Source organism: Psittacula echo (assembly GCF_963264785.1).
Source record: "Psittacula echo genome assembly, chromosome: 1".
NCBI classification, from domain to species: Eukaryota; Metazoa; Chordata; class Aves; order Psittaciformes; family Psittacidae; genus Psittacula; species Psittacula echo.
The window spans coordinates 167,749,185-167,773,755 of NC_137735.1; the positions used below are offsets into that span (position 1 = coordinate 167,749,185).

A 24,571-nucleotide genomic window follows, 5' to 3' on the forward strand; every position below is an offset into this window, starting at 1 on the left:
GGCGGAAGCAGGAAAGGCAGCAGCTGCCCCCTTACTCCAGGTAGATGTCTTCTGTGGGGCAGGCATACTCCAGGTGCTCCTGGTAATATTCCTGAAACGCTCGGCTGTGAGGATGGGAGCAATGGGGGGGGCTCAGGGATGGGATGTGGCCTGGACCCCAGCTCCATAACTGCCTGCCAGTTATGGCAACCCCCTGCACCCCCAGGATCCCTGTATCCATACCTGCTGCATCCCTAGACCCCATGCACCCCCAGCACTGGCATGGCCAGACCAGATGCACCGTGACCTTGGCACCCAGACCCCCTGCCCATGCAGCACCATAACCCACCACACCTCCAGCCCCAGCACAGCCAGCATCCTGCACCCAGACCCCCGCACCCCAATCCCCAGCACCCAGCCCCCCCAGCACCCAGAAGCCCAGCACCCCCAGACTCCCTGTATCCAAACCTCCTGCATCCCTACCCCCTGCTCTCAGCCCTGGCACAGCCAGCACCCTGCATCCCAACCCCTACCACCCCAGCTCCTTGCACCCAGACCCCCAGCACCCCCAGCCACACTATAGCCCAAGCAGCTGCCCCCATCCCCATCTTACCCGACACACTCAGCCACGTGCCGCATGGATTCCTGGGAGACGAATACGTGGCAGGCAAAGCGGCTCAGCACCGGGTGCTTGGTAATGAACCCGAAGTAGCTGCAGTGGGGAAGCAGGGTGAGGGGGGACACCCCACTCCTGCACCTTGGGGGGCACTGGGACAGCTTCACTGGGATGGAATGGGGCAGAGGAACCCAATGTGGAACCACAGGAGCGTGCGTGCCATAGGCAGGGGATGGAGGGGATGGAGGGGGCTACGCTGGGGCTGGCTGCCTGGGGGGGACTGTGGGGGTCTTACCAGCTGTTCCGGGGGTGGCACCCACAGAAGGAGATGTTCTTCATCTGGAAGAAGTGGCTGCAGTGCTCAAACTGCAAGAGAGAAGCCATTGAGGTGTGGGCACCCTGCTCGGGCACGGGGGCTGCCTGGCGCCCCGCGGCCGTGCCCCTCACCTCCTCATCCCGGCTGTACTCTGTGACAGTCAGAATAAGCTTGATGCCCTGCAGCGTGATTTCCAGGTCACAGCTGGCTGGTGGGCGCAGATGCACCGTCAGCTTCCTAGTGGTGGCAATCTGGGGGTGCAGGCGGGGGCCATGAGGCTGAGGTCCCGCCAATGTGGGGAGCCAGGGATCATGCCACTGCCACTGTCACCCACCCTGGGGCTCACCTTCTGCATGGCAGCGCAGAGGATGCCATTGCCCTGGTGGTATGGCACCTCCACTGAGCCCAGGAACTGCACATTGAACCGCTCCACCCAACACGGGTTCCTCTTGAGGCCTGCATGGCGAGACAGGACAAGGAGACGGCGCACCAAGACCCCCACGTCACCCAACACCCCCCACAGCCCCTGCAGGCTCCTACCAATGGAATCTCTGGCTTGGCCAACGACCTCATGGGCATAGAAGGCTGGGAAGATGCCCCTCTCCCCTGTCCGCATGTTGTAGCCCCGGTACCAGTAGTCATCCTCCTCCAGCTCCACCAGGATGGGGTCATCCACATCCAGCTCCAGCTCATCCTCATGGCGTGGGATAAACCTGGGGGAAGCACAGTGGAAAGGAGGATGTGGGCAGAGGGCAGAGCCATGGGAAAGAGGGTCCTGAAAGCCCCTGCGGTGACTGTGCCCATCACCAGGGTGTCTGGGCTCACTGCTCACCTGAAGACGGCCCGGTGGGTTTGCTCCCGCTCCTCCCCATTCACCATGCAGGAGAACAGCCCGAAGGACTCCGTGCCTGCAGAGGAGGAGCAGCAGGCTACCATAGGGTGAGGGTGCAGCTCCCACCCCATGGCATGGGAGGCATCCCCACCTCTGCCCACCCCGGGGGGCTGCAGCAGCCTCAGGGCAACAGGAGCAAACTGGACATCACTCATAGGCTCAGGCTCTATCCTGGGGGGTCCCACCTGAGCCCCCCCACCTGCAGCCCAGGGCATAAGACCCCATAGGGCAAAGGGAAGTTGGGGATCAGCCACACAGAGAAACCTTGTGGCCCCATGGTGGAGAGCCCATAGCCTTCGGGTCAAACCCCACACCACCTGCAGCTGCCCTGCCCCACCTCCCGCGCCATGCTATGCCGTGCCACATGGGGATGATGCCATGGCCAGGATGGCTGAAGCATGACGGTGCAGGGCAGCTAGCGTGCCAACAGCAAGCAGAGCAGCCTGGCATGGCAAGGCATGGCACAGTGTGGCACAGCACACATCACTTACTGGAGGAGCGGGAGGTGCTGTTGACAAAGACATTGAGGAACTTCTTGGAGAACTGCAGGTCAGCCTCAGGGGACGAGTCCTCGGAGGAGCTGTGGCCATTGGGAGCTACCAGCCCGTCCCCGAAGGCCGCCTCGTCCTCCAGGTCACAGCGGTCGCAGGCGCGGAGCAGGTCACTGTCATCACTCAGCACCGAGGTGCAGCGCCGCAGGCTCACCAGCTCCAGCTGCGTGTGCTCGTCCACCACCAGTGTGTACTTCACAGAGTCATAGGCCAGAGACTCATCCAGCGCCCGCGGCTCCAGCACCCCTGGATCCGGCGGCAGTGGGTCCTCGGCAAAGGGCGAGCCCTTCAGGTAGGGTGCCTCATCCTCGTCTGTCGAGTAGGCCATGGTGAAGCCACGGTTGGTCTTGGCAGTGGAGATATCCAGGTCGGGTGGGCCAGCACTGGGGCTCTGCCCCCGGGGCGCTAACCGGATGTCATCGATCATGTCGTCAGCCTCCAGGATGCCCGAGTCCAGATCCCTGTCGACGGCCCAGTCCCCTGGGCAGGCAGCCGGTGATTTAGCAGTGGGGCACTGCTCCCCAGTGCCAGGTGAGGCGCGTGGAGGACTGTAGCAGCCAAAAGTGGCCAGGACCTCGGAGGAGCCCAACCTGTCAAGGGTGACAGGGTGCTCCGGGAAGACAGGCGCAATGGTGTCATTTGTGGGGTTGCTCAGGAAGAGGAAGGGGCCCGGGTCGTCGGCAGGCAGCTCCGGCACTGGCTCCATCATGGTGGCAGCCAGAGCCCGCTCGTCGTCCTCAGCACGCTGCAGGGAGCTGCGCAGCGTCTCCATGTCCACCAGCTCAATGGCGCGCTGGCAGCGGGGCAGCTCAGCTGTGTCCCCTGGGGAGGCCCGTGAGCTGGGGTCCCCATCCAGTGCCTCGCTCAGGATCTCGGGCTCCAGGTCAGAGGCTGGCGAGATGGTGTCACAGAGCGAGTGGGTCTGCTGGAAGCACTCATCTGGGCATTTGATGGGGTAAGAGCCCTCTGAGATCATTTTGTTGACGAGGTTGCTGAGCAGCCATGGTGAGTCTGAGTCCTCACTCAGGTCGGGCTCCGACTCTGAGTCGGAGTCGTACTCACTGTTGTCATCCTCATCTGCCTCGGGCATCAGCTTGGGCCCCACAGGCAGGTAGAAGGAGCGTCGGATGCTCTCCAGGCTGTGGTCTGGGTCAATCTTCAGATCCAGGGGGCTGGAGGTGGAGACATCAGTCTGGCCAGCAGGCACAGAGGAGTCCTCTGGGTTCAAGCTGTCATAGTAGCTCTCCATCTTCAGCTCGGCCAGGCTCTCCCGCCGCACCACGCCATGCTCTGGGATCTCCATCTCCAGGCTCTCCTCCTCCTCCTTGCCCTTGTCCAGCAGCAGGGAGTCCTTGATGCCCATCAAGCCAGGCGCCTCCAGCTCTGTCTCCAGCTCAGCCTCTGAGGTGGGCGAACTGGCTTCCTCAATGGAGTTGGTGAGGTGGGAGGACCTGCCACTGCTGCTGTCACTGCTCAGGTCCAGCTCCGTCTCTGAGATGGAAGAGATCATGTTGCTGACCAGGCGTCCACCAGCAAAGGCTGCCTCAATCTCTCCCTCCACATCCGAGTCAGAGCCAGGTGAGCTCAGGTCTTCTCCATGCCGGCCACCAGGCAGGAAGGGTTTGGTGGTCCTGCTGGTGAGGTCAGCCTCAATGCCAGGGTCCGAGGAGGGCGACGTGGTCTCCGAGGAGCCTGAGGGGTGCCCGCGCACGCTGGCGGTTCGGCCAGACTGGGTGCCCTCCCCATCGGAGCTGAGCAGCTCCGCTGGCCCCACAGCACACACATAGGCACCAGAGCACCCATCATGCCGCTCAGCCACAGCCACTGGCTCCTCCTGCGGCCGTGAGGAGCTGGGCTGCTGGTGGGGGGCAGTAGGGGACCCCGGGCTCCCCCCTTCTCCAGGCACCGGCCTCTCCCGGGCACCGGACCCTTGGTGCCTTGGTGGGACACGGCAGCCGTCGGCAAGCAATGGTGAGATCACGGCGGGGCCGGGAGGAGCCACAGGCCCTGTTGGAGAGAGACACTGTTTAGGGGGTGGCTGGTGGAGGCATGACAGGGAGTGCGGAGCTTGGAGCACAGCGGAGATGAGATTCATGTTATGATCTGCCCTGGCTCTCATGGGTGATGGGTTACCATGTGCCAGGGACTCGTGGCTGTTGCCTTGCGAGTCCAAGGGGTTGGGCTGCAGTGGGGCGGGGGCCTGCCCAGCCCCTGCACTCGGCCCCTTCGGGCTTTCCAAGCAGGGTCCCTCTTGGATGCAGGCGTGCGGGGATGAGTGTCCTGCAAGGGAGAAAAGCACACCCCCATGTCAAACAGGCGAGAACCCTGCTGGGTTACAACCAAAGTGGCTGTGGGGCCTCCAGGCAGAAGGGTCCCCCACTCCGGGACCCCATCACTATCAGCACTCACCAGTGTGTGAGGAAGAGGAGGAGGAGGAGGAGTGGAGAAGGGCATCCTGCCAGCTGGTGCGGTGAGCGGGTGGTGGGAAGCTGCCGTTGTTGTTTAGGGAGTCCTAGGGGAAGATCAGAGCCACATTTGGGGGCAAGCCCTCAGGACATTTGGGAACCAGGGGCACCAAACACTCCAGACCACCCCAGGAACACCCCTTGACACAGCTCGGTGTTCCCCACCAGCTTGGCAGCACCAGAGTTACATGTCTAGAGATTTATCTGGATTAGGGCCACAACCCCCCAGCTCCCCTGCCCAACTGGAGCAGGACCATGGGATGGCACACTGCCCATCCCCACAGGTAACACTGCACAGGGGACTGGTGCTGACCCCCACCATGAAGCCCTGCTGTGCTATGTGCCCCCAAAAGCAGATCCTGACCCCAGTGAGCAGCACCCCAAAGAGCCACCAGCCCAGGAGCCAGCAGGGCCAGGGCTGCCCATCCAGCATGGTGATGGCTGTGGATTAGTCCTGGCAGGGAGCGCAGGCAGAGATAATCCCACTGAGCAGGGATTAGGGAGTGAGGTTATGTGCCACGGGACATGCACCAGCAAGGCGGTGGGAGATGGGAATGTGTACTGGGAGGATGGCGATGGGTACTGGGGGAGATGGCACCCAAAGAGCAGGGTGGTGCCTCATCCTGGAGCCAGTGCCCGTGAACCAGAGCTGGGATTACCAGGATTTGCACCCTGGGAGCATCAGTGAAGACCAAACCTGGCCATTGCTGGGGTTCTGCTCACACAACAGGGACAATGAACCAGGGTGGCTGGTGCCGCTGCAGCAGGTAGGGGCTGGCAGCCCCCTAACACCCTCCAGCCCCTTCCAGGAGGGGGTCCAAGAATCCTGAAATCCCCCCCAGCACCATGGCAACACAGCCGGATGCAGGCAGCACCGCAAGCACCGTGCACGGCTGCCCACGCACTGCGGTGGGGCGGCTGCTCAGGGCTGGCACCACTCACGCGTGTGGCGGGGACACCCCTGCAGAGCCCCACGTCTGCAGGGTCCCCCCTGAGCCCAGGGATGGAGGAGGAGGGACACGATGCACACCAGCACCCATGCACATGCGCGATGCATGGGGCACACAGCACTGACATATCCCAGACACCCCCAGGCACCGAACATGGGGATGGAGCTCGCAAAGCCTCCTGGACCCCTCAGCTCAGGGCTTTGCACGGGCTTGCAGGGTCCCCTGAGAACTCCACAGACCCATCCCCAATGTTCCCACCTCGGTGCCACCATGGCAGAGCTGGAGCCAGCAGTCTCTGCCCCCTGGTGCTCCCCACTCTGGGGCAGAGCCCACCCCCATAGGTCCCTCCCCACAATCCATCCCACAAAGCCTCTGCTGCTCCTCCACCAGCCCTAGAGTGGGGGGACAGGGACAAGGTCCCCCCAGCCACCCCTCCCTCACCTGTGTGCCCGGGGCCATCAAGTTGAGGGTGGTGGGTCGGTGCTTCTGTGTCTCCTCCAGGCTGGGTGAGGGGATAGGTGAGGCCAAAGGGGACGGTGGAGCTTCCAGCTCATTGCCCTCCTCCTCCTCTTCTTCCTCTTCCTCCTCCTCATTGTCGTCAATCATCTCAAACTCCTGGAAGTCATCCTGGAAGGTGCAGACCGGATGTGGCTGCTCGCCGCGCTCCAGCACCAGGCAGTCCTGGGGATGTGGCACAGGGTTAGCAGCCACTGGGCTCGTGCTGTCCACAACCATGGCCACCACACCGGCCACGGCCACCAAAGCATATTCCTCCCAGCACTGGACTGACAGTGCCTTTGCTCCTGCCCCAGCAGCACAGTGGCAACATCCCCAAGGGGAATGTGCCCTCTGCCAGGCACCAGGGACCCCCTATCTCTGTCAGCACCCTGCCTGTCCCAGCTCCAAAATGTAGTGCCTCATCCCACCCAGTGCTGGGCAGAGCTGGGGAAGAGCTGAGTAAGTGGAAGCCACTGGAGCCACTAGAACCACCAAATTGCAGTGGTTGGTGGAGCCAGCATGTGTCTGGCTGCTGAGCCACACATGTCCCCCATGGAGCTCACCAGATGTGGTGGGAGGCACCAGTGTGTCTAAGCTCAGACCCCTGCAGGACATCCCCTTGGGGCCCTGGTACACTCATTCCAGGAAGGGACAGTGTCCATGCCCAGTCCCCACCACAGCCCTGTGCAGCATGATGGCCCCAGGGGGCACTCAGCCCCACAGCTCCTGCACCTTCTCGTAGTGGTCTGAGTCGTAGTTCAGCCCGATGCCACAGTCATCTGTGATCTCTGACAGGTCCTCGTCATCAAACTCCTCCAAACTGATGTCCTGGGGGGCCCTGGAGAGAGGGGACGTGCTGGAGTCACCCCATCACTCAGGAGCTTTGGCCAAGCCGATGCAGTACACCATGGCCAGGGGGTTCACAGCCTGGGGGCCAGCACCACACCACAAGCCAGGCGAGGCTGGAGGCGTCGGGAGGGTGACGGGCACATTGCTGCACAGAGCGCTGCTTTCAGCACTGTGCTCCCTCCTGCCCAGGGTGAGAGCCCAGTGCAGACCATGGCCACCCCACCATGGTTGCCTTTGACCAAGCAGAGGTGCTGAGGCCACCATGGTGGGCAGCACCATCTTCCCAAATTCCCTGCAAAATCCCTCAAGCCAAACCCAAGACACACGCCAGGGTCCCAGCAGTCAAGGAAACCAAACTGAGCCGATCCTGTCAGGAACAACGGGGGAGTCATGGAAACCAGCGGTTTCTGCAGGGAAAGGGTGAAAATAAAGAAAAAGATGATAACTGGCAGGATTCAGTGTCAGGAAACGGAAACCAGACGATTGCAGTGGCTCTGTAAGGCAGGAGGTGCAGTGGCACCCTGCGCTGGTGGAGATTCTCTGCCCACCCCTGGGGACACCCAGGGACGCCCCCAGCCTGGCCTCACAGGAGCGTAGCAGCACCCAGTGAGGCACCTCTGGTGGGGACAGGGCTGGGGTCTCACTGGGGTCCTGCTGGGGTAGCATTTGAGTTCATAAGGGTCTCACTGGGGTTCCATTGAGGTCCATTGGGGTCCTGTTGGGGTCTCACTGGGTTCTCATTTGGATCCCATTTGGGCTCATAAGGGTCTCACCAGGGTCTCACTGAGGTCCCACTGGGGCTCATAAGGGTCTCATTAGGGCTCAGTCCTGGCACTTAGCTGGCAGCGGAGCCCCTCATCGTGTTGGGGGGGGTCACAGCCATGGCTGCCTCTGGAGATGCCCCACTCCCTGTCTTTGCCCCCAAAGCCCCCTCCCAGCCTGTCACTCAGCCCCTCACGAGGCACTTCCTTCCCTTTCCCAGGGAGAATGATTCCCCCTAATCACATAATTCCCAGAAGTAGGGCACTGAGGCTGCATCAAATATCCACGGATTTGTGGCAAAAGCATCAGAGCCAGTAGTGGAACCATGAGCGATGCAGCGTGGCACTGGGCTGCGCCAGACCCCAAACCCCAGCCAGGGTTGGGGGAGCCCCAGGGCAGTGGGAGCAGAGCTCTGAGGGCTCAGCAGTTTCCGACCCCAGCCCTCATCCTGTCTGAGAGGAAACACAAAAGGACAGCATAGCCCAGCATGGCATATCACAGATGGGCTGCGGTCCCTGCCACACACTGGGGTCCTGCCTGCTGGCAGCCAGGCTTGGGCTTGCCAGGGACACCGTTCTCTCATCAGAGAGCTACTGAGAGCCATCACAAATCATGGCTGAGATTTCTAGGTTACAGCACGCCAGAGCTGGGGTTGCCATGGTGGAATGTGTCTGCCACAGTGGAATAGGGTTGCCATGATGTAATGGGGCTGCCACGGTGGAATAAGGATGCCACAGAAGGATGGGGTTGCTATGGTGGGATAGGGCTGCCATGGTGGGAAGGGGTCACCATGGTGGGAAGGGGCTGCCATGGTGGGATTGGGGCCACCAGTAAGAGCCATCCTGGACCTACAGTGTCCTGAGGGGACCCTTGGGGACACTGGCCATGGCCTCGCTGCAGTGAAGAAGAGGCAGCCCCACCACTGTGAGTGCAGGGATACAGCAGCAGGCACCCAGACACACAGGTGCTGTGAAGCAGGCAAGAAGGACAGCAGCTGTCCCTGTGATGGGTGCATCAGACACTGAAGCCAGGGTGATGGGGAGCAGCCAAGTGAGGTCCGGAGCTGAAGTGGAACCAGGGTGGTGGACTGGGGAAGGGGGAGCTGGCCTCAATCAGGAGAGAGCTGGAGCTGGACCACAAAAGGGTCCCAACATCACCCACCCTAGGGTGCAGGGAGCCTTATAGTGAGTCCATAGCAGGTCTGTGGGGGGACAGGCAATGCGGAGCAGGGTGCGGGGGTGTTTTCCCCAGGGCTGCCAGGGCCGGGCTTCCCAGGACAGCAGTGACTGCCGAGCATGCCACTGGAGACTGGATTTCCTCTCTGTTTCCAGAGCAGCTCCCTTGACGGTTTGTTCTGGCAGCAATGGTTCTGCAGCGGCTTCTCAGCAGGGATGAGCCAGGGATGTGTGCCCAGGGCTGGGCAGAGGACACAGGGAGCTCAGGGCTGAGTGTCCCCCACTCCAACTGGAGATCAGCACCAGGGCTTCGATGGTTGCACCTTGCCCTGACTGGGAAGCAAGAGCTGTTCATACCAAGGCCCTGCCGCTGCACCATGGCCTTCCCACACCTATCCCTCTGGTTGATCCCACCAAGCCCTGGGCTGGACACAACCTCCCTCCTCAGAAAGAGCACATCTCTGATCCGATGCTGGCAACAGCTGGGGTCTCTCCTGCCTGCACCAAGCATCCATGGGTGCTCGCCAGGACCCGGGTGCACTTGCAATCCCTGGGGATGTGACCTGGTTCCAGCACCCACTCTCCTGGGGCAGACGACACGAGGGATCCGGGCTGGGGTGGGGGTCTGGCCTCACTGTCCCCCACTGGGACACGGACCCAGCCCAGGCCTGGGCAGCAGCAAAGGTCAGGGACAGGACTTGCTGAGGCCAGCCCTGACCTCACACTGGGGTTTGGATGGGAAGCATGGTGAGGGGGACACCCCAAAAACTGCTGGGCCTGGGTGAAAGGCAGGGCAAAGCTGAGCAGAGGCCGTGCCCTCCATCCTGCATCCCAGTATCCCGGGATCCTGCTGTGTGGCATGGCCGGGGAGGGGGTGCCAGGGAAATGGGGGAATGCCAGGAAAAGGGGAGATGCCAGGGAAAAGGGGAATGCTCAGGGAAAAGGGGCAGCCTGGAGAAGGGGGGAGCCCCTGAAAGAGGGAGGGGTTGTAGCCCAGGGAGTAGCCATGAGACCTCCCCAGCACAGGCCAACCAGCCAAGGGCACATCTTGCATTCCACTCCCAGCCCCATTGCCCCGCAGCTCTCGCACCCCCACGTCCGGGCCCCCCCCATCCACCGCCACCTCTCCGTTCCCATCCCGCTGCCGGGACCCCCCACCCCCGCACCCCTCCGCACCGCCGCTCCAAGTGGTCCCGCCAAGGTCAGGCGAGATGCGGGGAATGGGGGGGCTGAGCCCCGCCGAGCCCCAGCCCTCCCCGCTGCGGTCACCCCCGGGGCCCGCTCCCGGTGCCGGTATCCGGTGGCCCTGGGAGAGACAAAGAGGCGGCGGCGGCTCCACCGCAGCGGCGGGATGCGGGGGGGACACACGCACACAGCGGGGGAGACCTACAGCATCCCCCGCCCCGAGGGAGCGACGGGTGATGGCGGGGGGAGGGGAGGGTGCTGCGCCGGTGGCTGCTGCGTCGTTAATCCCGGGACGGAGCCTGCGCGGCTCCGGTATCCCAAGGTGAACGCGCCCGGCGGAGGGGTAGCACGGGCCTGAGACCCTCCCGCCACTGCATCGGGAAGGGCAGCCCTGGCCCCGTTATGCCCCGCACCGGAGCCCCTCCCGTCCCGGTGCGGTCGGTTCCCACCTGCAGCCGGGCGGGGAGAGCGAGTGGAAGGTGGAGAGCGAGAACATCTCGGCGCGATCCGCCATCTTCTCCCGGCCGGGGCTGCGCCGGACTGCGGAGGAGCGCGGGGGGGGCGCGGGGCGAGTTGGGGGGGGGAGCGGCAGGAGCGCGGCCGGGCGGGGCGCGGGGGCGGCGGGAGCGCGCGAGGGGCGGGGCCAGAGAGAGGGAGGGGCCGGAGGATATATGAAGGGGGGGCGGGATGTATGGGGAGGGGTTGCGGGGTGGGTAGGAAGGTGGTATAGGGAGTGGTAGCGGGCGTTATAGGCAAGGGGGAGGGATGTATAAGGAAGAGAAACTGAGGGGGAAGAGCGGGGAGGCTATGGTTGGGGAGGGATAGGGAGGGTGCTATTGGAGGGAGTATGAGGAGGTAAAGTGGTGGTATAGAGAGTGGTAGGGGGTGTATGAGGGACGGGATATAATGTGGGTATTGGGATTCTAGGAGTATAGGTTGGGGAGAGCAGCAGGGGTATAAAGATGGGAGCGAGGGGTATGGAGGAGACGGGATGTAGGTGGGGTATTGGGGGAGTAGGGGGTAGTCTAGGCGGGGGAGGCTATCTAGAGCAGAGAAGGGGCTGTGGGGGGGAGCAGAGGGCTATGGGTGGGAAGAGGGGGTGCCGGAAGACGGTGATGGCTGAACATGGAGAGGGAGGGAGCTGTATAGGGGGCGGGAAGAACGGTAAGGGGAGTCTGCACAAGGGTCGGGGCAGGGGATGGGAAGGCGGCGCTGTGAAGGGAATGCAAGGGGACTTATAGCGAGGCATAAGAAGATGCATAGAAGGAATTTGGGGGGTACAGGAATGTAAAGCGGGGGTCGGTGGTATAGGAGAGGGGCAGGGGGTCTACAGTGGGGTGAAGGGGGTGCAGAGAGGTTGCATAAGGAGGTGCAAGGGCCCCGGGAGCCGCACAGGGTAGGCCTGGGCAAGCAGATGTGGCCCCGGGGCTGCGCGGCAGCAGCTGTCCGGTATCCGGTCCTGAAGGAGCTGTCCGGCGCCCGGTGCTGACGGGACGCGGGTGTCTGATGTACAGGACTGTAATGGACTCGGGGCTCTGCAGTACCCAGTGCCCGCAGCTGACGGCCGGAGCATGGGACTGTCCGGGCCCGGTGCTAAAGGCCTGGAGCTCTCCGGTGTTCGAGGTTCTCCGGTGCCGGGACTGAAGTCTGAGGCTGTCTGGGTTCTGCTGCTACAAGCCCAAGGCTCTCCACTGCATGGTGCTGGTGCTGTAGGCTCAGGGCTGCCTGGGGCAGGTGCTGCCAGACAGGGTAGGGGTCCAGAAGGAGTGGGCAGTTAGTGCTTTGGGAGCGAGGTGCAGCAGGTGGGGCCCGGGAGGAGCAGGGTGAGGGCCAGGAGGCTTTGGGGGGTGTCTGCATCGAGAGAGCACAGGGGAGAGGGGGAAGAAGGAACGGGAGGGTCTGGAAGCCGCAAGGGGCCCTTCAGGATTTGGAGGGCGGGGGGGTCTGGTACTGTGAGGCAGGAGGATACAGTGAGGGCACCATGTGGGATTGGAAAGTGGGGGGTGGGGAAACAGAAGCAGAGAACAGGGGAGATCCAGAGAGCACAGGAGGCCACAGGGGACAGTAGGTGCCATGAGTTGGTGTGTCTGGGCACGCCTCACAGTGGGCAATGGGGGCAAAGGCTGCTGGGAGCACTGGAGGTGGTGGGGCCATGTTCTAGAGTGCACACACGGTGCATGCACATGCAGAATGCACCACACAAAACAGTATGCCTGCAGGTGCACCCAGACACACACACACTCCTACATCCACTGTGCACTGTGAGGGTGTGCTAGACTTGTCCACCTCACACATCTCTGCTTGAGTGCCGTGACTGTAACCACATCAGGCCTTGTCGTGGTTTAAGCCAGTCAGCAAGTCAGCCACACAGTTTCTGCTCCCCCACCCACCCACCCTCCTGGAGGGATGGGGAGGAGAATCGAAAGAATGTAACTCCCACAGGTTGAGATAAAAACAGTCCAGCAACTAAGGTATAACAAAAATCACTGCTGGTACCATCAATAATAATAATGATAAGAGAAATAACAAGGGAAGAGAATACGATACCACCCGCCAAAAACGAGTCCAACTTAGCAGAGGGTGCCCTTACAGGTAATTCCCAGTTACATCCCCGGGCATGACATGCTGTGGTATGGAATACCTCTTTGGATAGTTTGTGTCAGGTGTTCTGTCCCTGCTTCCTCCCAGCTTCCCCTCCTCCCTGGCAGAGCATGAGACCCACAAAGTCCTTGATCAGACTAAACATTCTGACCAGTAACTGAAAACATCGGTTTTACCAGTACTATCCTCACACCAAAAGTCAAAACCACAGTGCTGCAACAGCTACTAAGAAGGAGAAAAACTGACTGCTGCTGCTGAACCCAGAACAATATCCATCCCTTATTCCATACCATTCACGTCATGCTCAGATCCCACATTTTCCATATACCCTCACCCTCATCTCAGTGCACTGTTATCTTAGTGCACGGACCAATCCCTATAAAGCTGCTGAGTCCATCCGGTCCATGATGTTGGGCTCCATCTCTTGTAACAGTCTTTCAGGGCAGGAGAGGCTGTGTGCAGTGTTGGATCATTGCCTGCTGATGGCTGATCGTTCCTTTACCGCAAAACTCGTCTGGTTCTATCAAAGTTCATTCTCTGTTGGGATGATGGTCGGAGGGAAGTCAGGGCTAGTCGGTGGTGACCTGAAGATTTCTAGTTGATGGGCTATAAAAGTATTACATAGCAGGCAACAGCATACAATTGAGTTCATTGGCTGTTTTCCCCTAAAATCAAATCCCCTTGAGGTATACACCGGACTTCCCCATCTTCCCGCATTACCCACCAAGTATATCTGGGTCTCTGAGCAAAAGCAATCCCACGAGTGGGTTTGCCTTTACCTGAAGCAGGAATAACCCAGACTGGCTTCCCCAGCAAATTCTTCATGTGCACCACAGGAACTTTGTCCCCCTCTGCAATACCTAAAAGTTCTGACTGGGCTGGGCCAGCCCTGTTGGCAGATCCTCTGGTGTTGACCAACCAGGTGGCCTTTGGTAAGTGTGTATCCCAAGGCTTGAAATTCCCCCACCCATTGCTCTTAGTGTAGTTTTCAACAGCCCATTGTACCATTCGATTTTCCCAGAGGCTGGTGCATGGTAGGGGATGTGATATACCCACTCAATACCATGCTCTTTGGCCCAAGTGTCTATAAGGTTATTCCGGAAATGAGTCCCATTGTCTGACTCAGTTCTCTCTGGGGTGCCATGTTGCCACAAAATCTGTTTCTCAAGGCCCAGGATAGTGTTCCGGGCGGTGGCGTGGGGCACAGCGTATGTTTCCAGTCATCCAGTGGTTGCTTCCACCATGGTAAGCACATGGTGCTTGCCTTGGCAGGTTGGTAGGAGTGTGATATAATCAATCTGCCAGGCCTTCCCATATTTATACTTCAGCCATCGTCCTCCATACCAAAGAGGCTTTAACTGTTTGGCTTGTTTAATTGCAGCACATGTTTCGCACCCATGAATAACCTGGGCAATAGTGTCCATTGTTAAGTCCACCCCTCGATCACGGGCCCATCTATATGTTGCATCTCTGCCCTGATGACCTGAAGTGTCATGGGCCACCGGGCCAAAAATAATTCACCTTTATGTTGCCAATCTAAGTCCATCTGAGCCACTTCAATCTTGGCAGCTTTATCCACTTGTTGGTTGGTCTGGTGTTCCTCAGTGGCCCGACTCGAGGTTGTGGAGTCTCCTTCTCTGGAGACATTCAAAACCCGCCTGGACACATTCCCGTGTAACCTTATCTAGGTGTTCCTGCTCTGGCAGGGGGATTGGACTAGATGATCTTTTGAGGTTCCTTCCAATCTCTAACATACTGTGATACTGTGATACTGTGACTCTTGGGTACATGGGTGTCTACATGGCATACCTTCACCACCAGATTCTGCACCCGGGCAGCGATATCTTGCCACAGTGCAGCAGCCCAGATGGGTTTACGTTTGCATTGCCAGTTGCTCTGCTTCCATTCCTGTAACCACCCCCGCAGGGCATTTGCCACCATCCGTGAGTCAGTATAAAGTACTGGCCACTTTTCTCATTCAGCAATGTCCAGGGCCAGCTGGATGGCTTTCACCTCAGCAAACCGACTCGATTCACCCTCTCCTTCAGCAGTTTCTGCTACTTGTTGTCGAGGACTCCATGCAGCTGCCTTCCATCTCCGATGCTTTCCCACAATATGGCAGGACCCATCAGTAAACAAGGCATATTGCTTTTCACTTTCTGACAGTTTATTATATGGTGGGGCCTCTTCAGCACACATCACCTCCTCCTCTGGTGACATTCCAAAATCTTTGCCCTCTGGCCAGTCCATGATGACTTCTAGAATGCCTGGATGACTGGAATTTCCTATTTGAGCTCGTTGTGTAATTAGTGCAGCCCATTTACTCCATGTAGCATTAGTTGCATGATGCGTAGAGGAGACCCTGCCTTTGAACATCCAGCCCAGTGGGGGCAACCGGGGTGCCAGGAGGAGCTGTGCTTCAGTGTCAATCACCTCTGAAGCAGCTCGAACCCCTTCATAGGCTGCCAGTATCTCTTTCTCAGTTGGGGTATAACTGGCCTCAGATCCTTTGTATCCCCGACTCCAAAAGCTGAGGGGTCGACCTCGAGTCTCTCCTGGAGCTTTCTGCCAGAGGCTCCAGGTAGGACCATTCTCCCCAGCTGCAGTGTACAGTACATTTTTTACATCTGGCCAGGTCCAGACTGGTCCAAGGGCTACTGCATGAACTATCTCACGTTTGATTTGCTCAAAGGCTTGTTGGTGCTCAGGACCCCATTTAAAATCATTCTTCTTCCGGGTCACATGATAGAGAGGGCTTACAATCGAACTGTAATTTGTGATGTGCATTCTCCAGAACCCCACAGCACCCAAGAAAGCTTGTGTTTCCTTCTTATTAGTTGGTGGAGACATTGCTGTTCTCTTGTTGATCACATCTGTGGGGATCTGGTGACGTCCATCTTGCCATTTTATTCCCAAAAACTGAATCTCCTATGCAGGTCCCTTGACCTGACTCCATTTTATGGCAAAACCAGCTTTCAGCAGGATTTGGACTATTTTCCTCCCTTTCTCAAAGACTTCTTCCACTGTATCGCCCCACACAATAATGTCATCAATGTATTGCAGGTGTTCTGGAGCTTGCCCCTGTTCCAGTGCATTCTGGATCAGTCCATGGCAGATGGTAGGGCTGTGTTTCCACCCCTGGGGCAGTCGGTTCCAAGTGTACTGGACACCTCTCCAAGTAAAAGCAAACTGTGGCCTGCACTCTGCTGCCAAAGGAATTGAGAAGAATGCATTGGCAATATCAGTCGTGCCATACCACTTGGCTGCCTTTGACTCCAGTTCATATTGAAGTTCTAGCATGTCCGGTATGGCAGCACTCAATGGTGGTGTGACTTCATTCAGGCCACGATAGTCTACTGTTAGTCTCCACTCTCCATTAGACTTTCGCACTGGCCATATGGGGCTATTAAAGGGTGAGCGGGTCCTGCTGATCACTCCCTGACTCTCCAGTCTACAGATCAGCTTATGGATGGAAATCAGGGAGTCTTGGTTGGTGCGATATTGCTGCCGGTGCACTGCTGTGGTCACGATTGGCACTTGCTGTTCTTCGACCTTCAACAACCCCACAACAGAAGGATCCTCTGAGAGACCAGGCAAGGTGGACAGCTGCTCAATTTCCTCAGTCTCCCAAGCAGCAGTACCAAAAGCCCATCGGTACCCTTTTGGGTCTTTGAAGTACCCTCTCCTGAGGTAGTCTACGCCGAGGATGCATGGAGCCTCTGGACCAGTCACAATGGGGTGCTTTTGCCATTTCCTCCCAGTCAGGCTGATCTCAGCCTCCAGTACAGTCAACTCTTGGGATCCTCCAGTCACTCCAGAAATATAGATGGGTTTCACCCCTTGACAGCTTGATTGCATCAGGGTACACTGTGCACCGGTATCTACTAGAGCTTTATACTTCTGTGGGACTGATATGCCAGGCCATCTGATCCACACAGTCCAGTAAATCCGATTGTCCCCTACCTCCACCTGGCTGGAGGCAGGGCCCCTCTAATAGTCATCACAACACTGGACACTTAAGTCGTGTTGAAAAGGATTATTCTTCGTTATCACAGGAGCTGGAGTAAAATCAGCTCTTCTGCTCCATCTGGGAACCTGCTTACCAGAGACTGAAGCCCCAGCTCTGATGGAATGATCAGCCTTGACCCTTGTTCCTATTTTCAATTCATGCAGCCATTCCTCCAAAGCTGAAGTAGGTTTTCCATCCCACTTCGTCATGTCTTCTCCGTGATCCTGCAGGTAAGACCATAGGGTGGCCCATGGCGTGTATCTTCTATATCTTCTCTCTTGAACAACAAGACGCCTTTTGTTAATAGCTGAGACGTGTGTTGGTACACGTGAGGAGCTGGATAAATCAGATAGATCATCCCTCAATTGTTTGAGATCCTGTGACAGTTTTTCCACAGCTGAGATGATGGAAGGGGTGAGATTGTCTTCGAACTCTCGGAGTTTATGAATCATTTCATCCACTGTTAGTGGTACTATGTCATTTCAGGTTACTGTTGCCAATGAATGGGCATATGATGACGGTGGTTTTCGCCACATGGGTCGTGTACATTCGACTTCATCTGGGTCTATGAGTATATCCCCGTTGTTCAGCTTGATGTGATAGATCATCTCTACGATGGCTGATTCCCTCAGAGACTAGATGCCTTTGTCTAAAGTAGTCCACTTGGCCAAACGACTCAGAACATCGTCCTTGTATGGAAACCTTTCTTTCACAGCTGCCAAGAGCCACCTCCAAAGACTGAGGGACTTTTTCTCTCTTGCAATTGCTTTGTCAATTCCCCCTTCTCTAGCAAGTGATTCCAGCTGCTTGGCTTCTGTACCTTCAAGTTCATGACCATCGGCCCCATTGTCCCAGCATCAGTGATGATGTGCTCTCCTGCCTGACGGGTAAAATCTTTTTGCATATTCCGTAGCTCGGTTGAGGTCCGAGGTCCAGAAGTCACCTCTTCTTCTTCGTCATGTGATGATGACTCCTGATCAGATGCTGGCCAGGGTGGTGAATACATTGTTTCTTCATCTTGCCTCACCCTTCTTGCCTCTTTTTTGCTTTTTCTCTTGCATGCAGGGGCAACCGACATTGGTAGGAATTGGTCCTCTGTTTAGCTGCAGTGATTATCACTGTGGTTTGAGTAGTGACTGTACTTGTCCCTGGGGGTGGTGTAGCTGCTGTGGTTGGGGCTGGGGTAGCTTTGCTGTCTGTTGCAGTCAAAGTTTGAGTAGCTACTGTACTTGTCGCTGAGGCTGGTGTAGCTGCTGTACTTGTCACTGGGGTAGATGCACTGTCTGTTGCAGCCAAAGTTTGAGTAGTGGCTGTACTTGTCACTGGGGGTGGTGTAGCTGCTGTGCTCGGAGCTGGAGTAGCTGTGCTGTCTGTTGCTTTGCCCTCAGATCCAGGGACATTTTTTTCCTTTTGAAAGTGCTGGATAGTGTTGAACAAGGCCCTGTAAGCATAGGCCAAGCCCCAGCACATTGACATGATTTGTCCCTCTCTGGTATGACCAGGATGACAACACACCTCATTTAAGTGTTTTACTAATTCTTCTGGATTTTGCACTTGTTTGGTGGTGAAATTCCAAAGCACTGAAGGGGCCCACTGACCTAGATACTTGCCCATACTATCCCACACACCCTGTCACTCATGACTGTCCAGCCTCGGGGAAAATCTCTTGGTCTCCCTATATCGTCATCTAACCCCAGACAAGACCCAAACCTGACTCTGCTTAACTCTTGAGATCAGACGTAATGGTTGTAGACAAAACACACTCTGTATGCATGCCAACACGGTGATCCCCATCACGATCAGCAAACAGGTCTCAACAGTATTAAAAGGCCATTCAAAAACTTCAAAACTCTCAAACAATGCTGTAAACGGTCTGGGGGGGGCGGCGCTGGGAGGGTAAAAGAATGTCTCCCTCATAGGTTGACCACCCGAGAAGGAGAAAAAAGATGTGTAATTGCTAAGCACTTCTATACTATACTTCCCAAAGTATAAAGGTGGTGACCACACTGGGAACATAAGCCAGATCAGTTTCATGATCAATGATGTTATTGTATTACAAGTCATTACCATAAAGTACAATGAGACAAGAACCTTAGCCCAAGCCCCACACTTGAAAAACACTAACACAGCAAATACTGGCTCTAAGTAAGCTACGACATATTGAAACTATGAGATCAAAACCAACAACTTTGAGAGCCAATAAATCAGCATTGTGATGAGTGACTATTAATCTGAAATACTGAATGCTTATCACAAATACAATTAGATACACTCCGGTCAGATCTGTTGTTATCTCAACCCTTTGTGCCCCACGTTGGGTGCCAAAAAGAACTGTCGTGGTTTAAGCCAGTCGGCAAGTCAGCCACACAGTTTCTACTCCCCCCCACCCACCCTCCTGGAGGGACGGGGAGGAGAATCGAAAGAATGTAACTCCCACAGGTTGAGATAAAAACAGTCCAGCAACTAAGGTATAACAAAAATCACTGCTGGTACCATCAATAATAAAAATAATGATAAGAGAAATAACAAGGGAAGAGAATATGATACCACCCGCCAAAAACGAGTCCAACTTAGCAGAGGGTGCCCTTACGGGTAACTCCCAGTTACGTCCCTGGGCATGACATGCTGTGGTATGGAATACCTCTTCGGCTAGTTTGGGTCAGGTGTCCTGTCCCTGCTTCCTCCCAGCTTCCCCTCCTCCCTGGCAGAGCATGAGACCCACAAAGTCCTTGGTCAGACTAAACATTCTGACCAGTAACTGAAAACATCGGTTTTACCAGTACTATCCTCACACCAAAAGTCAAAACCACAGTGCTGCAACAGCTACTGAGAAAAACTGACTGCTGCTGCTGAACCCAGGACACGCCTTCAGCACCCAAACATGTGCATACTGCCTGTAGTAGTTATGTTCTCTGGTGTATGCTTCTTGGGAAGGACCTGGTGGCAGACAGCTGCAGAGAGCAGGGTGGCAGTGAACTCTCAGAGGCTCTGATGCCGCACTGGTTTGTTTCCCTGCTAGTTGGGAGCAGCAGTGCTCACAGCCAGGTGCTGCTGCCGCTGCAGGGCTGCATCCCTTCTCCCACAGGCAGAGTGTTCAGAAGGGCTGTGTGGGGGGTGCCCAGTGCCGGCTCCTGCCTCCCCTCCTGCCCAGAACGCCCCGTGGAACCAGCCCTTCTGTGTCATCAGCTCCAGCACCAAGGGCAATGTGGGTGCTGTGGCAGTTTGGCAGCTGCTGCAGTGGTGGCCACCAGCCCTCAGCTCTTCAGTGCTTGTGGGCCTATGGCACTGATGGATTTGCTCCCCCTGTTCGTCCTGCTGGCCATGTGCTGGCCTGCCCATGGCTGTGGGTAAGCGGCCTGAGGCTCTGGGAGAGGGCTTGGGGTCCCAGCTATGACGGGATTCACTGGAGGGTGTCTGCTTGTCCACCAAGGCCACGCTACCACCACACCCAAACCCTACATGGGAGCCTCTGGCTCCCTGCCAGCCCCAGGCTGTTGGCACAACTCATCTATGGACTAAAATAGAAACAGAGGCAGATGGACACACGTCCCACAGGGTTCCCTGGTCCTGCTGTCTATGCAGTGCCCTGTGGGGAAGGCAGAAGCTGACCTTCAGCCCCAGCAGCAGCAGCCATCAAAGCAGGACAGTGACGAGTTTCTCTTAAAGGACCTGTGGGCTGTGGCTCGTGGCTGTGTATCACGGCACATCATGTGTTGTTGGGGGCACACATGCCCAGCCAGGCTCCTGGCCCTGGATCGTCAGCGTCCAGACAATCTTGCACAGGGGCATGGCGCACGTCTGCAGAGGGTCACTCATCAGCCCACAGTGGGTTCTCTTGGCAGCCCACTGCTTCACTGAGGCCAGGTAAGAGGACCAGGGCACGGGAACATCCCCACAACACCAGCAGGCGCCTTGTCCTCAGCACCACATGCTATTCCCATCCCATTTCCCTGCAGAACACCCAGTGCCCGGGCACTCAGAGCCCAGTGAGAGACTGCTCAGAGAAAGCTGGGCTCGTGCTGCAACCCCCTAGCAGCCTCCAGCTCAGCCTTCCTTGAGCCTAAGGTACGCTGAGGGGAGGCGCACCCTCCGTAGCACTGTTACTACATTAGTTGAGAAACAGAGGGCTATGGATGTTGTCTATCTGCACTTCTGTAAAGCCTGACACAGTCCTCCACAACATCCTAAACTGGAAAGGTATGATTTGATGAGTGGACTGCTTGGTGGATTAGGAGTTGGATGGATGGTCACATCCAGAGGGTCAACTGGTCAATGACTCAGTGTCTGAATGGACACCAGTGATGAGTGGCATCCCTCAGGGGTCTGTACTGGAACCAGTACTCTTTAGTGTCTTCATCAACAACACAGACAGTGGGATTGAGTGCATTGTCAGCAAGTTTGCAGACGACATGCAGCTCACTTGGAGTATTGTGTGCAGTTCTGTTGTCCTCAACATAAAAAGGACGTGGAACTGTTGGAACAAGTCCAGAGGAGGCCACGAGGATGATCAGGGGACTGGAGCACCTCCCGTATGGAGACAGGCTGAGAAAGTTGGGGCTGTTCAGCCTGGAGAAGAGAAGGCTGCGTGGAGACCTCAGAGCAGCCTTCCAGTATCTGAAGCGGGCCTACAAGGATGCTGGGGAGGGACTATTCATCAGGGACTGTAGTGACAGAACAAGGGGTAACGGGTTCAAACTTAAACAGGGGAAGTTTAGATTGGATATAAGGAAGAAATTCTTTACTGAGAGGGTGGTGAGGCACTGGCACAGGGTGCCCAAGGAGGTTATGAATGCTCCATCCTTGGCGGTGTTCAAGGCCAGGTTGGATGAGGCCTTGGGTGACATAGTTTAGTGTGGGGTGTCCCTGCCCATGGCAGGGGGGTTGGAACTAGATGATCTCAAGGTCCTTTCCAACCCTAACTATTCTATGATTCTATGATTCTAGGAGTGGTGCAGTTGACACACCTGAGGGAGAAGATGCCATCCACAGGGACTTGGATAGGCTTGAGGCTCATGCAAACCTAATGAGGCTCAACAGGGCTAAGTGTAGGGTCCTGCATGTGGGTCAGGGCAACCTCCAGTATCAATACAGGTGGGAGGATGGAGGGATTGAGAGTAGCCCCGAGAAGAAGGACTTGGGGGTACAGGTGGATGGAAGATTGGACGTGAGCAGGCAGTATGCGCTCACAGCCCAGAGGACAATCATATCTTTGGCTGCAGCTAGAGGAGCATGGCCAGCAGGTCAAGGGAGGTGATCCTGCCCCCCTGCTCTAGTGAGATCCTACCTGGAGTCTGCATCCAGCTCTGGAGTCCTCAGTACAGGAAAGACATGGACCTGTTGGAGAGGGTCATGAGAAGGACCACAAAAATTATCAGAGGGCTGGAGCACTTCTGCTATGAAGAACAGCTGAGAGAGTTGGAGCTGTTCAGCCTGGAGAAAAGGTGGCTCTGGGGCCTTTCAGTTCTTAAAAGGGGCCTGTAAGAAACTTGGGGACAGACTTCAGCAGGGCCTATTGGGATAGGATGAGGGGTGATAGTTTCAAATTTAAAGAGGGGAGACTCAGGCTGGATGTGAGGAAGAAATTCTTTACAGTGAGGGTGGTAAAATATAGGAAGGTGGTGGATGCCTCATCACTGGAGACAGTCAAGGCCAGGCTGGATGTTGTTCTGGGAAACCTGATCTAGTTGAACATGTCCCTGCTCATTGCGGGGGGGGTGGACTAGATGAGCTTTGAAGGTCCCTTCCAACTCAAACCATTCCCTGATTATATGTTCCTATTCTATGACTGCTTTCCTCTCTCCCTTGGGAAGCAGCAGGCACGTGGCTGTGCTCCCTGTGAGCCCTCTCTCCATCTGACTTCTAGGCATGTCCCAGTGTGGCGCATGGTGGTTAAGCAGGTGATTGTTCATGAACTCTACACCAACATCTCAGAGGGGAACGACATCGCCTTGCTGGAATTGGACCAGCCTGTCCAGTGCAGGAACTACGTTCAGCTTGCCTGTGTGCCCGACGCCTCACTGGCAGTGCCCCAGCTGACTGACTGCTACATCAGTGGCTGGGGTTCGATGGATGCGAGTTCCCAAGAAGCACTCGTGTCCCCAGCGCAAGCTTGGCACACCAGGGACATGGGCCAGGCTCCCCGGCAGCAGAGGTGCTCTCGCAGTGTCAGGCTCCAGGGACGTGTGCCTCAAGAGATGGGCCTGACCCGCTGTGAGGAGCAAGACAGAAGGGAAACATGGGTGCAATGCCTCTCAAAGGGCAAAGCCAAGTGCTAGGGAAAGGGCTCACCCAGACAGGGCAGGAAAACTGTCACGAGCTGCTGGGTGTTATTTCCTTTCTGTGCTCCCAGTGGGAGAAACTGTTGATATCCTGCAGGAGGCCAAGGTCCAACTCATTGATTTGAACACCTGTAACAGCAGCCAGGGGTATCAGGGGGACATCTTTCGCCACAACTTATGCACCAGGTACCCACAAGGTGGAATCGAGTCGTGCCAGGTAGGAGCGTGCAACAGGTCAACCCCCAGCAGCATGGGCAACCCAAACAGATCCCAGCACACACTCTGCCTGGTAAGTCACCTCCCACCCTGGGGTCCCCAGCGCTGCTGGGGCTTCCCTCCCCTCTCCCATCTGCAACTGCTTGCCCAGTGCCCCCCTCATCCCAGGGTACTCTGCCCAGGAAGCCCATCCAGTGCTCCTGGTAGCCCAGAGGTCCAGTTCCCAATCCTGAAACATCAGTCTTCCACACACCCAGCATCCCTGTGCAGAGATGAGGGACAACCCAACCTCACAGCCCCGCAGCCCCCTCCAGACAAGGTTCTGTAGGCTCTGGCACCTGAGCAGAGCCTCTGTGCAGTGAATGCAGCTCTGGCAGCTCTGTGAGAGAAGGAACCAGTCTTAGTGCTGCCAGTGGCCACTAACAGCACCCTCATCCTCTCTCTTCCGCTGCAGGGTGACAGCGGTGGTCCTCTCGCATGCAAAGGTAACAGTGCTGACTACTACTGGGTTGTGGGAGTGACCAGCTGGGGGAAAGGCTGCACGAGAGCACGACAGCCAGTAGTCTACACCTCCACTCAGTACTTCTATGAGTGGATCCTCTTACAGATGGGACTGTACCCAGGAACAACAGCTAATCCAACACCACAGCCAGTCTTCACCTCAACTCCTACTCAGAGGACAAGGCCAAAGCCAAAACCAAAGCCAAGACCAACAGAATCAGGCACCATTAACTGCTGCCCATTTCCACAACAGAAACTGGTGGAACTCCTTACTCAGGTGCAGGAGCTCTTGAAGGCCCTGAAGTTAAAAACACCTTCAGCAGCAGGATGAACAAGAGCCAGGGCAGGGTGCAGTGTACCACAGCCATTTCCCTCTGGGGCAATGCATGCTTACTCAAAAGCTGCCTCATTGTCAAAGGCCTGCTCCATCTTCCCATGCTCTTCATAATTCAGACAAATGTTGACTTGTTCCTGAAAGCAAGCTAGTTGTTTTCATAGCTAACATGCATCAGTACAACTAAGTCTCCTGTGCAAGACAAGCACTTCTATGCCCAGCACCTGCAAAACGAGGCTGCAGGCAGTTAACTCTGGCACAAAGAGAAGTTGTCTCCCAAAGGGGCTGAAACCTTGCCTGCTCAGAGAGGAGGGTGCTCAGAGCCTCTATTGGATGAGTAAAACTGGCCAATCGAGACTAGGAAGAGGGTAGGGAAAACAGATGTGCCATGCAG

General features: G+C 57.0%; 2 protein-coding genes across 2 annotated transcripts; one reads left to right on the forward strand and one right to left on the reverse strand.

Annotated features, from left to right (window-relative positions):
- MAPK8IP2 (mitogen-activated protein kinase 8 interacting protein 2) lies at positions 1-10,752 on the reverse strand (the record flags this gene model as incomplete). The annotated part of the gene is made up of 12 exons (XM_080613637.1): positions 1-104; positions 593-691; positions 891-961; positions 1,043-1,162; positions 1,258-1,367; positions 1,452-1,624; positions 1,744-1,819; positions 2,295-4,634; positions 4,764-4,866; positions 6,211-6,450; positions 7,000-7,105; positions 10,688-10,752. The coding sequence occupies 12 exons, from the start codon at positions 10,750-10,752 to the stop codon at positions 32-34; spliced, it is 3,576 nt and encodes a 1,191-aa protein (XP_080469763.1). The 3' UTR covers positions 1-31.
- An 8,130-nt stretch (positions 10,753-18,882) lies between these two features.
- ACR (acrosin) lies at positions 18,883-24,550 on the forward strand. The gene is made up of 3 exons (XM_080610668.1): positions 18,883-23,121; positions 23,198-23,343; positions 23,734-24,550. Exons 1-3 carry the CDS (start codon positions 22,572-22,574, stop codon positions 24,172-24,174), a joined length of 1,137 nt encoding a protein of 378 aa, XP_080466794.1. The 5' UTR covers positions 18,883-22,571; the 3' UTR covers positions 24,175-24,550.
- The last annotated feature ends 21 nt before the right edge of the window (positions 24,551-24,571 follow it).